At 44.5% G+C, this 19049-nt stretch overlaps 1 protein-coding gene across 4 annotated transcripts in view; it reads right to left on the reverse strand.

Annotated features, from left to right (window-relative positions):
• PPP6R2 (protein phosphatase 6 regulatory subunit 2) overlaps nucleotides 1-19049 on the reverse strand; it is a 93280-nt gene that overhangs the window by 25689 nt on the left and 48542 nt on the right. For all 4 annotated transcript variants that reach the window (XM_057508386.1, XM_057508388.1, XM_036906705.2 and 1 more), the window contains 2 exons: nucleotides 9450-9692; nucleotides 5601-5787 (listed from right to left, as the gene is read on the reverse strand). In XM_057508386.1, the coding sequence (XP_057364369.1) occupies nucleotides 5601-5787; nucleotides 9450-9676 (414 nt within the window). In that variant the 5' untranslated portion in view covers nucleotides 9677-9692. The remainder of the gene's footprint in view (nucleotides 1-5600; nucleotides 5788-9449; nucleotides 9693-19049) is intronic.

A 19049-nucleotide genomic window follows, 5' to 3' on the forward strand; every position in this document is an offset into this window, starting at 1 on the left:
TGTGAAACAAATACTAACAGAATTAAAGAGGGAAACAGAGTGCAATGCATTCATTTTAGGAGACTTCGGCACACCACTCACTCCAAAGGACAGATCAGACAGACAGAAAATAAGGAGACAGAGGCACTGAACAACACATTAGAACAGATGGATGTAAGAGACATCTACAGAACACTCCACACAAAAGGAGCAGGATACACATTCTTCTGAAGTGCCCATGGAACATTTTCCAGAATAGATCATATACTAGGCCACAAAAAGAGCCTCAGTAAATTCAAAAAGATTGAAATTGTACCAACCAGGTTCTCAGACAACAAAGGTATGAAACTAGAAATAAATTATGCAAAGAAAACAAAAAAGTCCACAAACACATGAAGGCTTAACAACATGCTCTTAAATAATCAATGGATCAATGAACAAATAAAAACAGAGATCAAGACTATATGGAGACAAATGACAACAATAACTCAACACCGCAAAATCTGTGGGACGCAGCGAAGACCGTGCTAAGAGGGAAGTATATTGCAATACAGGCCACCTGAGGAAAGAAGAACAATCCCATATGAACAGTCTAAACTCACAATTAATGATGCCAGAAAAAGAAGAACAAATTATGTCCAAAGTCAGTAGAAGGAGGGAAATAATAAAGATTACAGCAGAAATAAATAAAATCAAGAAGAATAAAACAATAGAAAATAATCAATGAAAGCAGGAGCTGATTCTTTGAGAAAATAAGCAAAACAGATAAACCCCTAGCCAAATTTATCAAGAAAAAAAAAGTCTACACACATAAACAGAATCAGAAATGAGAAAGGAAAAATCATTATGGACATCACAGAAATACAAAGAATTATGAGAGAATACTATGAAAAATTATATGCTAACAAACTGGATAACCTAGAAAAAATGGACAACTTTCTAGAAAAATACAACCTTCCAAGACTGACCCAGGAAGAAACAGAAAATCTGAACAGACCAATTACCAGCAATGAAACTGAATTGGTAATCAAAAAACTACCTAAGAAGAAAATCCCTGGGCCAGATGGCTTCACCATTGATTTTTATCAAACATTTAATGGACACCTAATACCCATCCTCCCTAAAGTTTTTCAAAAAAGAAGAAGAGGAGAGAATACTTCCAAACTTATTCTATGAAGCCAGCATCACTCTAATACCAAAACCAGGCAAAAACACCACACAAAAATAAAATTACAGACCAATATCACTGACGGACATAGATGCAAAAATACTCAACAAAATATTAGCAAACTGAATTCAAAAATATATCAAAATGATAATCTGTCATGATCAAGTAGGATTTATTCCAGGGATGCAAGGATGGTACAATATACAAAAATCCATCAACATCATACACATCAACAAAAAGAAGGACAAAAAACACATCATCTCCATAGATGCTGAAAAACAATTTGACAAAATTCAACATCCATTCATGATAAATACTCTCAACAAAATGGGTATAGAAGGCAAGTACCTCAACATAATCAAGGCCTATATGACAAACCCACAGCCAACATTACACTTAACAGTGAGAAGCTGAAAACTTTTCCTCTAAGATTGGAAACAAGACAAGGATGCCCACTCTCTCCACTTTTATTCAACATAGTTCTGGAGGTCCCAGCCATGGTAATCAGACAACACAAAGAAATTGAAGGCATCTAGATTGGTAAAGAAGAAGTTAAACTGTCACTGTTTGCAGATGACATGACATTGCACATAAAAAACCCTAAAGAATCCACTCCAAAACTCCTAGAACTAATATCTGAATTCAGGAAAGGTCCAGGATACAAAATTAATATACAGAGATCTGTGCTTTCCTATATACTAATGATGAGCTGGCAGAAAGAGAAATCAAGAAAACAATTCCATTCACAATTACATCAAAAGAAATAAAATACCTAGGAATAAACATAACCAAGGAAGTGAAAGACCTACACCCTGAAAACTATAAGACACTCATGAGAGAAATTAAATAAGATATCACTAAATGGAAATACATCCCATGCTCATGGACAGGAAGAATTAATATCATCAAAATGGCCATGCTGCCTAAAGCAATCTAGATTCAATGCAGTCCCTATAAAAATTCCCACAGCATTATTCAACGAACTAGAGCAAATAGTTCTAAAATTCATATGGAACCAAGAAAGACCCCAAATAGCCAAAGCAATCCTGAGAAGAAAGAACTTAAAGCCAGGGGTATTATGCTCCCTGACTTCAAACTCTACTACAAAGCCACAGTAATCAACACAATTGGGTACTGGCACAAGTACAGACCTGTAGATCAATGGAACAGAAGCCCAGATATAAACCCAAGCATATATGGCCAATTAATATATGATAAAGGAGCCATGGACATACAATGGGGAAATGGCAGCCTCTTCAACAACTGGTGTTGGCAAAACTGGACAGCTACATGTAAGAGAATGAAACTGGATTATTGTCTAACCCCATACACAAAAGTAAACTCGAAATGGATCAAAGACCTGAATGTAAGTCACAAAACCATAAAACTCTTAGAAGAAAACATAGGCAAAAATCTCTTGAATATAAACATGAGCAACTTTTTCCTGAACGCATCTCCTCACACAAGGGAAACAAAATAAAAAATGAACACATGGGACATATCAAGCTAAAAAGCTTCTGTACAGCAAAGGACACCATCAGCAGAACAAAAAGGCATCCTACAGTGTGGGAGACTATATTTGCAAGTGACAGATCTGACAAGGGGTTAACATCCAAAATATATAAAGAACTCACAGGCCTCAACACCCAAAAAGCAAATAACCCTATTAAAAAATGGGCAGGGGATATAAACAGACACTTCTCCAAAGAAGAAATTCAGATGGCCAACAGGCACATGAAAAGATGCTCCACATCACTAATTATCAGGGAAATGCAAATTAAAAACCACAATGAGATATCACCTCACACCAGTTAGGATGGCCAACACAGAAAAGACTAGGAACAACAAATACTGGTGAGGATGTGGAGAAAGAGGAACCCTCCTACACTGCTGGTGAGAATGGAAACTAGTTTAGCCATTGTGGAAAGTAATATGGAGGTTCCTCAAAAAACTCCAAATAGAAATACCATTTGACCCAGGAATTCCACTCCCTGGAATTTACCCAAAGACAACAACTTCTCAGATTCAAAAAGACATATGCACCCCTATGTTTATCACAGCACTATTTACAACAGCCAAGAAATGGAAGCAACCTAAGTGTCCATCATAGATGAATGGATAAATAAGATGTGGTACATATACACAATGGAATACTGTTCAGCCATAAGAAAGAAATCCTACCAGTTGCAACAACATGGATGGAGCTAGAGGGAATTATACTCAGTGAAATAAGTCAGGCAGAGAAAGTCAAATAACAAATTACTTCCCTAATTTGTGGAGCATAACAATGAAGCAAAACTGAACAAAATAGCAGCAAACTCACAGACTCCAAGAAGCTACTAGTGGTTATCAAAGGGGAGGATTGGGGGAGGGTGGGTGGGGAGGGAGTGAGAAGGGGATTGTGCAGTATCATGATTGGTGCACATGGTGTGTGTGGGGTCAGGTGGAAGACAGTGTAGCTCAGAGAAGACAAAGAGCGACTCTGTGGCATCTTACTACACTGATAGGCAGTGACTGCCATGGGATATGTGAGGGACTCGATAATAAGGGTGAATGAATGTAATAACCACACTGTTTTTCTTGTGAAACCTTCATAAGAGTGTATATCAATGATTTCTTAATAAAAAAAAGGCAAGCTAGAATGAGAAACGATGTTTGCAACACAAAATCAATAAGATTTGTACCTACAAAATACAGAGAATTCTAAAAAAGCAGACAGCCTAATAGAAAGTGGGCAAGAGACTTCACAAAATGCCCAAATGGCCAATTAAGACATGACAAGGTACTCAGCCTCTTTAGTCACCAGAGAGATGCAAATTAAAACCACAGTGCTATATTATATACATCCACCAGCATGGCTAAACTAAAAGGACTCATAATATTAAGGACAGTGAGGAAAGGGGCAAGAGGAACTGTCATGCTCTTGCTGGTGGGACGGATTGGGCTCAACCACTCTCACGTTATCAATTCAAGCTGACCACACACATGTCCTAGTTATGGCCATATAACATATAAAGTAACATATAATATATGACCATATACATAATGATGTATAATCTAACAACTAAGGCAGCCAGCCACTGAAAGACCTGCACACAGAGAACTAAAAACATGATCTAAGTCAACTTAGGAATTTGTTTTAATGGCCAACTAATCCACAGGAGGCAAGAAAAAGAGGAGAGATAAATGAAAAACAAAAGAAACAAACAGAAAACTACAGATAAAATGACAGCCATAAGCCCTAACATATCAGTAACTATATTAAATGTAAATGCGTAAATATGCCAATTACAGAGTAGCTAAAAAACATGTGACCCTAATATATGTTGTCTATACCAAATCCATTTCAAAAATACCAATCCACCCAAAGACCATTACAGCAGCCCCCCTTATCCACGGGGATATGTCCCAAGCCCCTCCCGGTGGAGGCCTGAACCTGGAGTACCAAACCCTAACGTGTTGTGTGTTTTTCTACACATACACACCTATGATAAAGTTTAATTTATAAACTAGACACAGCAAGAGAGATTAATAAGTAGTAATAAAATAGAACAATTGTAATAGTGTAATAAAAGTCACATGGATGTGGTCTCTCTCTCAGAGCACCTTGCTGTACTGCACTCACCCTTCCTGTGATGATGTGACGAAATGCCTACGAGATGAGGTGCAGTGAGGTGGATGATGAAGGCATCACGACATAACATTAGGTGCTAGAGGCCTTCTGACAGTACGTCAGAAGGGAGACCATCTGCTTCCAGACCGCGGCTGACCGCAGGTAACTGAAACTGCAGAAAACTACAGATAAGGGGGCTGCTGAACACACATATCCACAGCAGCTTGATTTTTAATAGCGGAACCGTGACAACAACTAACATATCCTTCAACAGATGAATGCTTAAACACACTGACCCATCCATACCACAGACCATGCCTCAGTCACAGAAAGAAACTGTTAAGAGTCCTTATCCTGAAACACACTGAAATGTTCACATATAAAATAATGGTATCGGGGATTTGCTTCAAAATAATCTTGGGTGGGGCTGTAAAGTTTCCTTTATTTGTTTTGCAACAATAAGCACCTAGACACAGACCCCTGCCACCCACGGAGCTGCAGAGCTTGGAAGGCGGACACCCCAAGGTCCTACCATGAGGCAGGCACATCCCCGGACTTTGTGCCTGGTCAGGACAGGACAGGCTGGCCCAGTTTGTGGTCCTGTGCGGCTGCCAGGGGTGGCAGGAGGGGCTGCTTACCCCAGAGCCAGACAGCAGGAGCACCTCCTGGAAAGCCACTCTCTTGATCAGATTCCAGCTTGCATATCAGCAGCCCATGCTGCTCCACGTGCCCCATGGGACAGTCAGAAATGCTGCTCCCACGCTAATAGCTGACAGCAAGGTGTGTCAGCAACAGCCGTGCCAGCCAGCCCGAACCATGTGGGCTCAGCAGATGACTTACCTGCTCGGGTTTTCTCGCAATGAGGTTGCCAATGGTCTTGCTGAAAAAACTGGCGAGCAGAGGATTGAGAGGCGGCTCATGGTCCAGGAAGTTGTAAAGAAGGCTCAGCAAAGCCTCGTCCCCACCGAGTCGGTCATTGATCTGGGGCACATCGCAAGTCAGCAGCTCGCAGGCTGTGTTGGGATATCTGAAAGGGCACAATGCTAGCAGCTGGAGTTGAACTAGACAGACTCCAGCTCTTAGGAAGCTGCTTCAATAATCTGCCTCTCAGGAAGCCGATCAAAGGGCAAAAAACAAGACACTAACAGGCCTCAGGACAGAATAAAAATGTGACTGTTCTGTGACCAGCTGGCCTCACTGACTACTGGAAGCTCAGCACTTTTACACAGCTTTCCCTGGCTCCTCACACCCTACACCCTGAGAGCCCGCACCTTCCAACTCTGCTTCCTTTCCCTAGATAACCTTAGTCTTTTGGCTCTCCTCTGTCCTCATCCTTACCTATAGCCACGGTCAGTGAGGCCAAGTTCTCCTCCTTCACCGGAAGCCTCCCCTGCTTCCCTTTCCACGGCCTTCCAGTCCCCATACCTCAGCATGCACACATCTGGCTGGTTGTGGACTGAAGAACTGCTACATAAGCCGGTCACCATGCAGCACCAGTTACGAGGTGTTATGCAGGCAAATTATAACTAAGAAATACCAATATATGTACATGATATACCATTCACCTGACAACAGGCCAGACTCAACCTTATCTCATTGTGTGTGACCCCATGAGGCCACAGTGCTCCCTGCCTCACCAATGGACACACACAAGTGTGCCGAGTGCCCAGTGCCACACCCAAGCACAACTGGGACTGTGGGCCAGCGTGCCCGGGGCTGGAGCAGACAGCACTGGGTGGGGGCGTCCAATGAGGCTGACAGTCCAGGGCACACCTGGCACCACATGGGACAGGCTGTGCAGATGCAGTATGTTACCTAACCTCTGCTTCCAGTTGGAGGCACGCCCTCCCCTCAAGGCTGTGTATAAGGCAGAGCAGCACCCACCACACAGCAGGATCGGGGTCAAGGTCAACCGCTAGGACCTCCTGTTCCTGAGCTACCAACAGAGGGCCCAGCACGGGCCTAAACCAAGGCAGTCACTGGGCATTGGCTCAAGATGCTGGGTTAGGGAGACCCCAGAGGAAACAGTGGGCAAAGCATGGCTGCCAACCACGTGTGGATGGGGGAGGAAATGGAGGATCTCAGTCTCGCTGTGGGAGGTGTTTTTGTCAGCTCAGAGAAGAGATAACACCTTCTAGTCTCAGGAAAACAGGGCCATGCAGGCAGGCTGGGTGTGAGGGACTTGCCAGGTTCACAAGAGGTGGCCATTTCAACAAACAGACCCAGGCAGCAAAAGGGGGCCCAGACAGAGGGGGCAGTGCCTGGGCACCAGGGCCCACCTCGTGGGATCATTACAAGGACCTGGCATGGTGGCCCAGCCCTGTGGGCATGCATGTGAGAACCAGCGCAGCAGAAGCGATGCTGCCGCCAGGGGCAGGGGGCCAGAGGAGGCCTGCTGCAAGTGCGGGACGTGAGGGCCAAGCCGGCCATCCCACAGGCCGGGGTGAGGCCCACGCCCTGCAGGCAGCGGGTGTCCGGGTCCTGCAGCCTCCAAAGGAGAACTACACCGCGCAGGAGCGCCTGCCCCGCAGCGTCAGGAAGCTCCCCGAGCACCCCGAGAGGCTGTGCCCTGCCGGCACACACACAGTGCTGACCCTGAGGGGACATGCGGGCGGAGCACCTGAGTTTTTTGTCACCAGTATTTTATAATGATTCCTCAAGAAGCAGGGTTGCTTTAGGAGGCTCTGTGAGGGATGGGGATCCAGTTAAACACGGCAGATCGAACTCACACACTGTGAGACTCCTACTCAAATGAGGCAGGCGAGGCCTGAAGACAAAGCACGCGCAGGCCGAGGGACTGGCTGGAGACTCCCAGGCCCTCCCTTGCTGCTGGCACACAGGACGCGGGGGTTATTCCCAGAAAAAGTGGACCAGAGCAGCCCCCCAACCAGGGGACACCAGCCACCGCAGAGGGAGGGGTAGGACACTGTCCAGAAACAGGGGGCCTGGGACAAACTGCGTCAGGTGCCCCCAGCCCCTCTGACGCAGCCAGCTGAGGCAGGGGCAGGAAGGCTCTTTGCTGGAGAAACCAAGGGGACCGTCGTCTGAGGAAGCAGCTGGCCCCAGCACCACAGTGATGGGCGGTGAGCCCCGCACAGACCCCTGCACGAGCTCGGTGCCTCTCCCGGGAAAGGAACACAAGTGCTGGCCAGACAGACCACCGCCCGGAGAGAGAGGAGGGTCGGAGGAGCAGAAGGAAATGATCAAGACCCACATAGGAAGACAGGGAATTTGAACAGTCAGAGAATAAGAAAGACCTCTCAGATTTTAAGATGTGGTAACAGAAACTTTAAAAATCAACATGAGGACGTGAAGATGAAATCTGAAGAGACCTCCCAGATGTAGAGCCAAAAGGCAAAGACCAGACATTAAGAGCAGCAATAAGATGGGGAAAGTATGAATTCCGGTGGTCTGACCCGACCTGCTTTCACTCTTCCTTCCCTTCAGCTAATGGTCTCCTCGCTGTTTCATGTGCTTGGTTTTGTTCCTTTGCATCATGAGTTTCTCCAAACTCTCTGACTATAAAACTCTCCTGTCTCATCCACGCTGCTTGGGGACCCTGTGCCCTGCCCCAGGTCCCCATCCTATCTGTAACCAATGCCCTCTATACAAGACCATATCACTTGTCACCATGCAGGGCACACCTGGGTCAGCACTGGCACTGACCAGGCGTGTCCCACGCATGACAGCCCCTATCTGACCTTTCACAGACGGTCACCATGGCTCTAAACCCCCGGACTCTCCTTGAACAAGCCCCTGCCTCTGTCCAGGGCCCTGCTGCCCCCTGCATGGGCAAGGAGCCCCTGCCAAAGACCCCAATGGACCACCCTGCCAGAGGCACTTCCGGTCACCCTCTGGGACAAAGCTCAGCAAAGGCCAGAGAGCATATTCTGATGGCTTATGTTACCCCTGCTGCTGCGGACGGGTAAGCACAGCTGTGTTTCAATGGCACTTGGTATGCGGACAATGAAATGTGAATTTGGTGTATTTTTACATTCAACAAAATGTTCCTTAGATTTTTTTCAACCATTTAAAAGTGTAAAGCCATTCTCAGCTCACAAGCCACAGAAAAAAGCATCTGACCCTTGGGCTGTAGTTTGCTGACCCTGCTGAGACTTTCTCGCCACACTTCTCCGGGGGACACGTGAATACCTAGGGGCTGCCCTATACACCCTGATTGCTGTGTCCCTAGCCCCAGCTCCCTCTCCCCAGAACAGCCTCTCAGAGCTGGAGGCAGGGTCCCCAGGGTCCCTCCTGCCACCCATGGTCCCTTTTCACACACATCCCTCTGTCCTTACCCAAAGCCCTGCCTTCTGTCACCTAACACTCTGACCAATTGCAGAATGGAACATTTTAGGCAAAACTTTGAGAATGGTCAGTACCACAATGACAGGACACACTTCCTCCAAGCCAAAGACCCAGAGTGAGGGGTCTCACCAGCACCACAGCTCCGTCAGCCTCCCTGTCCTGGGCCCGTAAACACGATCAGCACACCTCCATCTGGTCATGACTTGCCGTATGTGACCCAGGAGAATCTCACCGCGAGATTCCACAATCTTGGGCATTAAAGACACCGACCCTCAGGGACAGCCTCCTTCCTTGTCAGGCCAATGCGCTTGGCTGTACTCAAGCTCTGCCCACCACCTCCCTGTGGCACACCCAGCACACCGGTTGTGGCCTCATACATACTTGAAGCGGACTTTCTCCTCCATGTCCAGGGGCGGGTCCTGTGTGACGAGGCCCACCAGCTCCTCCATGCACTGCTGCCTACACAGGAAGTCCAGCAGCTTCTGGTTCTGAGCCTTGCACTCCTGCAAGATGTCATCTTCATCCATTAACTCACGCAGAGTTACATCCTCCCTGTCCAGTAGCTTGTCAACATGGGACGTGGTGTTCAGGTCAAACTTCCAGAACATGGTGGTGGCCACGGAGCTGCAAACAAAGACAGGAGGTTCACCTCTCCCTGCCGGTGCACATCCGCCCCACAACTCCACACCCAAGTCCTAGAAGGGCATTCCCACATGGGCTGGGTTCAAAGTGTACTTGGCCAGCACCTGCCCTGGCTGGACCTCTCCAGGACAGGCTCAAAGTCAGCAGGGACTCAAGGCTCCTCCCAGGCTCAGTCCCTCCGGTGAGCGACCCTGTTCCCCACACCCTGCAGCTACAAGCCCCAGGTACTCCCTTGCCTAGGCTCCCTTAGTCTGACAGGGCCGTGCGGCCCCTGCACCCCAGTTACATCTCACAACCTGCCTCCCCAGCATCCAACCCCCTCCTGCGTGAGCGCTGGACCCTCTACCTAAACATCTCAGTAGCACATAGATTTTTAATTTTATGTGTATTATGTTTTGGCATCTTAAAGAACCTTTCTGGATCAGAGAGACTGCCCCTCCCAGGGCCAATTCTTAGAGGCAGCAAGAGGTGTGCCAGAGCATGCCTGTTCCCCTGCAAACGTCGGGGCAGCTCCTCTCTGGGTCAGCACAGCCAAGGGACAATTGTCCTCGGCCTTCCTCACCCCACGGCGGGGAGCCAGGAACTAGGGAGCACCCCTATCTACAGCCTAGGGCCTGCTGAAATTACTCAAACCAGCGGACCCTAAGCTACCCACCCGCCCAGCCTTCCATGGGAATCCCCAATAAAGGCTATGGCCTAACCCTTCCCTGACTCACGTCTCTGCCTCCAGACCCCTGACCCCTGAGGCTTCCCCACGGGGCCTGGCCCCCTCCTCTGTGTGATAAACTTCGTTCTCCTGAGCCTCTCCTGTGTCTCCTCAAGGGCCCACTCCTTACCACGCCATAGAAGAACACAGAAGTCTCAGAGAAGGCAACCTCAGCAAATCAAACTCAAGATGGCCCCTCTGTCCGGTAGGCCGCTCCTCTTCGGCCCCCACCCGCCAGCCTGCATTTCAGAGGCCCCATCTCGTGAATGACCCCAGCTGTCCCTGAAGCCAGCACTCACTCAGCCCTCAGTCCCTACTAACCCGGCCCTTCCCCAACGCACTAGCACCTGCTCCAGGCTCTTGCTGTCTTCACCTGGACTATACAAATTCTGTCCTGCTCAGCAAGTACCAAAGTCAGGCTGTGTGTGGGCCTAGGCTGGTTTGTAACAAAGTTCTCACTGTTTCACGTAAAATGAAAAACATAAAGCCTCTATCTTCCTTGAAGTAAAACCTGTATTTTAAGATGATGAAATCTTTTAAATGTTACACAAATTATTATTTGCAAAATTACGGTAACAGTTGGGATTTACTTTACCTGATATTATTATTTAGAAGAAAAGAAGAGGGCTCACATGATGTAAACCCCCGGCTGCCTAGGGTTGTGTGTGAAGCCCAGCTGCCCCAGGAGCCTCCTGTACACTGCCCAACTTTCCAGCCACCCCTTTGCAGCCTCTTGTCTTTGCTCCAACAAACTTACTTTTCCCAGACACAGACATCTTCACATTCCTGTTATCTCAGCTCTGAAACCTCCACTGGCTCAAAATGCCCTCCACTCTCAGGCCATTTTTCACCAAATGCCTCCAGGGCCTCTGCACACCTCCTCCTGTCTGCCCACCCCGACAGTACGCTTTCTTCTGACACAAACTTCACTTTCCCACCCTTACCCTTTGCACATGCTCTTCTGCTCAGACAGTCCCTCCTTTGACAGACCCTGCTTAGGCCGCTGGACTGAGCTGATGACCTGGCCTTGGGATGCCCTGGGCACACCTGCACACACTGCCACCCACTCAAGGCTGAGCCTCTGCCTACAGTGCCAGGGACTCACAGACTAATGCTGCAGGTTCCTGCTGGGCCCCAGGATCTTCCTTAGTTCTCTTGTGAGGAGTGTGATGGGTATTGTGGGTGTAGGTAGCACAGACTCTCAGGGACAGAAATAAGGACTATTAGAAACACTTTCAGGACAAGATGGCTATCTGCACACATACCAGAAGCCCCCTTCCTCAGAACCCGACAGAACGACTCAAATGCTTGGATAACATTCAATTCAGTGAAAGAGGGAAACCAGGGGAGACTGTTTTTTTTTTCCAAAAAGGAACTTGCAACACAGCGCAACTAGAGGCGGCTTCTGTGGGTCCTGTTTCCAGCTATAGAGTGGGGTGCATGACTGGGTGTACCACATGATCCCATCAATAAAAGGGTACAAGTTTTTCTAGCAGGACCCTAAAACAGGACTAGATTAACCCAAAGGAAGACCTATGAGGAAATGAGCAACCAACACAGATGAACAAATGAAAAAAACCAGCGATACCAGACATGATAAACTCAACCACGTCAGAAAGTACATTAAATTCCAACAGATTAATAATTTCAACTAAAGGCAGAAATGGCCAGACTAGATTTAAAAAAGCAAGAACTAATTTTACGCTGTGTATAAGAAGCTTACTTTAAATATAAAGACAGGTTAAATGTTTAAAAAAAAAGGCTAAAGAATGAAAGGGGAGATATAGAGATTCAAGATGGTGTGAGAGGTGAGACAGAGAACTCCTCCCAAAACCACATATAATATGAAAATATAGTTAATACAACTAACCCTAAAACAGCAACAGGAAAGAAGGCTGTGCCAGACTGCATACACCTGGAGAACAGAGCCGACCTCACGAAACAGGGTGCTGTACCAAAGCCTTGGTCCGGTGGGACCCAAGCCCTTCCCCCAGGCCAGCTCACCGGCAGGAGGAAGAGAAACAGAGCGGGGAGGGGGTGGAAGCCTAGGACTGCTGAACACCCAGCCCTGGAGATCTGCTCTGGGAGCACAAACCTACATTGCATGGTGCTCTGCAGATTACTGGGGTTGGAAAGCTAAGACAGGCCAAATACCTGGAGAGACTGAGATTCCAGCTGTTTGTAGAGGACAGGGATCCACATCCGGCTGCTCTGGGAGAAAGGAAAGGCGGGCGATTTGACAGGCTTCCTAGCAGCAAGAGGGCTGCTGAAGGGGCAAGGTTTGCACGGAGCTTCCTGTGCGCGAGAAGGGAGAGCTGGACAAGGTCGTGTGGGCGCGCTCTGCCCAGCAGGTTGGGCACTTTCAGGAGCTACAGGTGCTCCATCCCCCTGCTAGCTACTCAGCCCCGAAGCCCCCACTGTGACAGGCAGCCTGCTGCGCCTTCCTCCTGGCCTGCTGGCTCACAAAACGGCAGTCCCTGCCCTGGCGTCAGGCCAGCCAGTGGGAGGCCCCGCCTACAACAGCTAGAGACACAAAGCACAGAGGCTCACACCCGTGTGCTCGGCCCACTGGCTCTGACAGTGGAGACAGGCACTGCAGCCAGGAAGCAGGAAGAGCTCTTTCCTCCCCACAGTTACCAGCGCCGCTCCCCTGTGACCCCCAACATCACTCCAAGGGCTGAGCAACCGCAGAGACTAGAGCTTTTGGGCACTAGAGGGCCCCACATACAAACATGAAACATGAAAGGAACCTAGTTCAAACCTAAATATCACAAACACCATGGAAAAGGGACAAATGAAACTGAACTCACCAATCTTCCTGAAAGAGAGTTCAAAATAAAACTCATGAACATACTAATGGAGCTACAGAAAATATTCAAAAACTCAGGGAGGAGTTCAGGAATGAGATACAAATGTTCAAGAATACAGTATCTGAAATGAAACATACAATGGAGGGATTTAAAAGCAGACTAGATGAAGTGGAGGACACAGTAAATGAAATTGAAATTAGAGAACAGGAATACAAAGAAGCTGAGGCACAGAGAGAAAAAAGGATGTTTAGAAATGAAAGAATATTGACAGAACTGTGTGACCAATCCAAACGGAACAATATTCACACTATAAGGGGCACCAGAAGAAGAAGACAGAGAAAAGGGGATAGAAAGTCTCTCTGAGGAGGTAACTGCTGAGCTTCCCCAGTTTGGGGAAGGAGATAGTCTCTCAGGCCGTGGAGGTGCACAGATCTCCCAACACAGGGGACCCAAGGAAGACAACACCAAGACATATAATTAAAATGGCAAAGATCAAGGATAAGGACAGACTTTTAAAAGCAGCTAGAGAGATAAAAAACTTCACATACAAAGGAAAACCCAACAGGCTATCAATAGAAACCTTACAAGCCATAAGGGAGTGGCAGGATATATTTAATGCAATGGAACAGAAGGGCCTCAAACCAAGAATACTCTACCTGGCAATATTATCATTAAAATTTGAAGAAGGGATTAAAATTTTTTCAGATAAGCAAAAGCTGAGAGAATTTACCTCCCACAAACCACCTCTACAGTGCATTTTGGAGAGACTGCTATAGATGGAAGTATTCCTAAGGCTAAATAGCTGTCACCAGGGGAAATAAAACCACAGTAAAGAAAGCAGACCAATTAATTACTAAGCAGCTGCAAAATCAAATCAACTACCCCCAAAGTCAATCAAGAGATAGACAAAGAGTACAGAGCGTGATACCTAATATATAAAGAATGGAGCAGAAAGAAAAAGGAGAAAAAAAAATAACCTTTAGGTTGTGTTTGTAATAGCATACTAAATGAGTTAAATTACACTGTTAGATAGTAAGGGAGTTACCCCCCTTGAACCTTTGGTAACCATCAATCTAAAGCCTGCAATGGCATTAAGTACACACCTTTCGATAATCACCCTAAATGGAAATGGTCTGAAAGCACCAATCAAAAGACACAGAGTCACTGAATAGATTAAAAAAACAAGATCTGTCTATATGCTGCTTACAAGAAACTCACTTCAAACCCAAAGACATACACAGACAAAAAGTGAAGGGATGGGAAAAGATATTTCATTCAAAGAATAGGGAGAAAAAAGCAGGAGTTGCAGTACTTGCATCAGACAAAACAGACTTCAAAACAAAGAAAGTAACAAGAGACAAAGAAGGACATTACATAATGATAAAGGGCTCAGTCCAACAAGAGGATATAACCATTATAAATATCTATGCACCCAACACAGGAGCACCTACATATGTGAAACAAATACTAACAGAATTAAAGAGGGAAACAGAGTGCAATGCATTCATTTTAGGAGACTTCGGCACACCACTCACTCCAAAGGACAGATCAGACAGACAGAAAATAAGGAGACAGAGGCACTGAACAACACATTAGAACAGATGGATGTAAGAGACATCTACAGAACACTCCACACAAAAGGAGCAGGATACACATTCTTCTGAAGTGCCCATGGAACATTTTCCAGAATAGATCATATACTAGGCCACAAAAACAGCCTCAGTAAATTCAAAAGGACTGAAATTGTATCAACCAGCTTCTCAGACCACAAAGGTATAAAACTAGAAATAAATTACACAAAGAAAATGAAAAAGCCCACAAACACATGGAGGCTTAATAACATGCTCTTAAATAATCAGTGGATCAATGACCAAATAAAAAGAGATCAAGCAATATATGGAGACATATGACAACAATTTAACATCCCAAAATCTGTGGGATGCAGCAAAGGCCATGCTAAGAGGGAAGTATATTGCAATACAGGCTTACCTCAAGAAAGAACAAAAATCTTTTATGAATAGTCTAAACTCACAATTAATGAAACTAGAGAAAGAAGAACAAATAATATCAAAAGTCAGTAGAAGGAGGGACATAATAAAGATTAGAGCAGAAATAAATAGAATCAGGAAGAATAAAACAATAGAAAGAATCAATGAAAGCAGGAGCTGGTTCTTCGAGAAAATTAACAATACAGATAAACCCCTAGCCAGACTATCAAGAAAAAAAGAGTCTACACACATAAACAGAATCAGAAATGAGAAAGGAAAAGTCACTACGAACACCACAGAAATACAAAGAATTATGAGAGAATACTATGAAAAAGTATATGCTAATGAACTGGATAACCTAGAAGAAATGGACAACTTCCTAGAAAAATACAACCTTCCAAGACTCACCCAGGAAGAAACAGAAAATCTGAATAGACAAATTACCAGCAATGAAATTGAATTGGTAACCAAAAAACTACCTAAGAACAAAACCTCTGGACCAGATGGTTTCACCACTCAATTTTATCAAACATTTAGTGAAGACCTAATACCCATCCTCCCTAAAGTTTTCTAAAAAGTAGAAGAGGAGAGAATACTCCCAAACACATTCTACGAGGCTAGCATCGCTTTAAAACCAAAACCAGGCAAAGACATCATAAAAAAAAGGAAATTACAGACCAATATCCCTGATGAACATAGATGCAAACCAAATTCAAAAATACATCAAAAAGATCATCATCCATCATGATCAAGTAGGATTTATTCCAGGCATGCAAGGATGGTACAGCATTCGAAAATCCATCAACATCATCCACCACATCAACAAAAACCACATGATCATCTCCATAGATGCTGAAAAACCATTTGACAAAATTCAACATCCCTTCATGATAAAAATTCTAAACAAAATGGGTACAGAGGGCGAGTACCTCAACATAATAAAGGCCACATATCACAAACCCACAGCCAACATCATACTTAACAGCAAGAAACTGAAAGCTTTTTCTCTAAGATCGGGAACAAGACAGGGATGCCCACTCTCCCCACTTCTATTCAACATAATTCTGGAAGTCCTAGCCACAGCAATCAGACAACACAAAGAAATAAAAGGCATCCAGACTGGCATGGAAGGAGTTAAACTGGGAAGACAGTGTAGCAAAGAGAGGACAAGTAGTGACTCTGTGGCATCTTACACTGATGGGCAGTGACTTCAATGGGGCACAGGCAGGACTTGATATTATGGGTGAATGTAGTAACCACAATGTTTTTCATGTGAAACCATCATAAGAGTGTATATCAATGATACCTTAATAAAAAAATTAAAAGATTGTATACCTTTTTTTTAAGAAGAAAAAATAGGCAAAATTTCTTGAATATAAACAAGAGCAACCTAAAAAAAAATTAGAACCCTCATACCTGGGATTGTAAAACAGTACAGGTATTATGGAAAATAGTTTGGTGGTTTCTCAAAAAGTTAAACATAGAATTATCATATGACATAGCAATTTCACACCTAGGTATATATCCAAAATAACTGAAAATAGGTATTCAAACAAAAATTTGTTATGCAAATGTTCATAGCAGCACTATTCACAATAGGCAGAAGGCAGAAACAACCCAAATGTCCATCAATTGAATGGATAAACAAAACAGGATATATCAAGCAATGGGACGTTATACAGCCATGAAAAGGAGTTAACTACTGATACATGCTGAAAAATGATTGCATCTTGAAAACATTAGTTAAGTGAAGAAGCCAGATGCAAAAGGTCACATGCCATATGATTTAATTTCTTTGAAATATTGACAGAGACAGAAGGAAAATTGGTGGCTGACAGGGGCTGGAGGGAAGGGAAAATTGGGAGTGACTACTTTATGGGCCCCAGGTTTTCTCTGGGTGTGATGAAAATGTTTTGGACCTAGATGGAGGTGGGAATTCTACACCATTGGGATTGTGTTTAATATCACTGAATTGTACACTTAAAATGCATTTCTGTTACATGAACTGTTTCAATAAAAAATGCTTCTATATAAAAAAGGAAATTAAACTGTCACTGTTTACAGATGACATGATACTGTACATAAAAAAACCCTAAAGAATCCACTCCAAAACTACTAGATCTAATATCTGAAATCAGCAAAGTTGCGGGATACAAAGTTAATACACAGAAATGTTGCATTCCTATACACTAATGATTAACTAGCAGAAAGAGAAATCAAGAAAACAATTACATTCACAACTGCATCAAAAAGAATAAAATACCTAGGAATAAACTTAACCAAGGAAGTGAAAGACCTACACCTTGAAAACTATAAGACACTCTTAAGAGAAATTAAAGAGGACACTAATGAATGGAAATTCATCCTATGCTCTTGGCTAGGAAGAATTATTATTGTCAAAATGGCCATCCCGCCTAAAGCAATCTACAGATTCAATGCAATCCCTATCAAAATACCTATAGCATTCTTCAATGAACTAGAGCAAATCATTCTAAAATTCTTATGGAACCACAAAAGACCCCGAATAGCCAAAGCAATTCTCAGAAGGAAGAATAAAGCAGGGGAAATTACACTCCCTGACTTCAAGCTCTACTACAAAGCTACAGTAATCAACACAATTTGGTACTGGCACAAGAACAGACAAATAGACCAGTGGAACAGAATAGAGAGTCCAGATATAAAGCAAGCATATATGGTCAATTAATATATGATAAAGGAGCCGTGGATATACAATGGAGAAATGACAGCCTCTTCAACAACTGGTGTTGGCAAAACTGGACAGTTACATGTAAGAGAATGAAACTGGATTACTGTCTAACCCCATACACAAAAGTAAACTCGAAATGGATCAAAGACCTGAATGTAAGTCACAAAACCATAAAACTCTTAGAAGAAAACATAGGCAAAAATCTCTTGAATATAAACATGAGCAACTTTTTCCTGAACGCATCTCCTCACGCAAGGGAAGCAAAATAAAAAACGAACACATGGGACACACCAAGCTAAAAAGCTTCTGTACAGCAAAGGACACCATCAGCAGAACAAAAAGGCATCCTACAGTATGGGAGAATATATTTGTAAATGACATATCCAACAAGGGGTTAATATCCAAAATGTATAAAGAACTCACATGCCTCAACACCCAAAAAGCAAATAACCTGATTAAGAAATGGGCAGAGGATATGAACACACTTCTCCAAATAAGAAATTCAGATGGCCAACAGACACATGAAAAGATGCTCTACATCGCTTGTCATCAGAGAAATGCAAATTAAAACCACAATGAGATATCACCTCACACCAGTTAGGATGGCCAACATAAAAAAGACTAGGAACAACAAATGCTGGTGAGGATGCGGAGAAAGGGGAACCTTCCTACACTGCTGGTGGGAATGTAAACTAGTTTAACCATTGTGGAAAGCAATATGGAGGTTCCTCAAAAAACTAAAAATAGAAATACCATTTGACCCGGGAACTCCCAGGAATTTACCCAAAGAAAACAACTTCTCAGATTTAAAAAGACATATGCACCCCTATGTTTATTGCAGCACTATTTACAATAGCCAAAATATGGAAGCAACCTAAGTCCATCAGGAGATAAATGGATAACAAAGATGTGGTACATACACACAATGGAATACTATTTGGCCATAAGAAAGAAACAAATCCTACCATTTGCAACAACACGGATGGAGCTAGAGGATATTATACTCAGGGAAATAAGTCAGGCAGAGAAAGACAAATACCAAATGATTTCCCTCATTTGTGGAGTACAACAATGAAGCAAAACTGAAGAAACAAAATAGCAGCAGACTCACAGACTCCAAGAAGGGAC

This window comes from Manis pentadactyla, chromosome 10, assembly GCF_030020395.1.
Source record: "Manis pentadactyla isolate mManPen7 chromosome 10, mManPen7.hap1, whole genome shotgun sequence".
NCBI lineage: Eukaryota > Metazoa > Chordata > Mammalia > Pholidota > Manidae > Manis > Manis pentadactyla.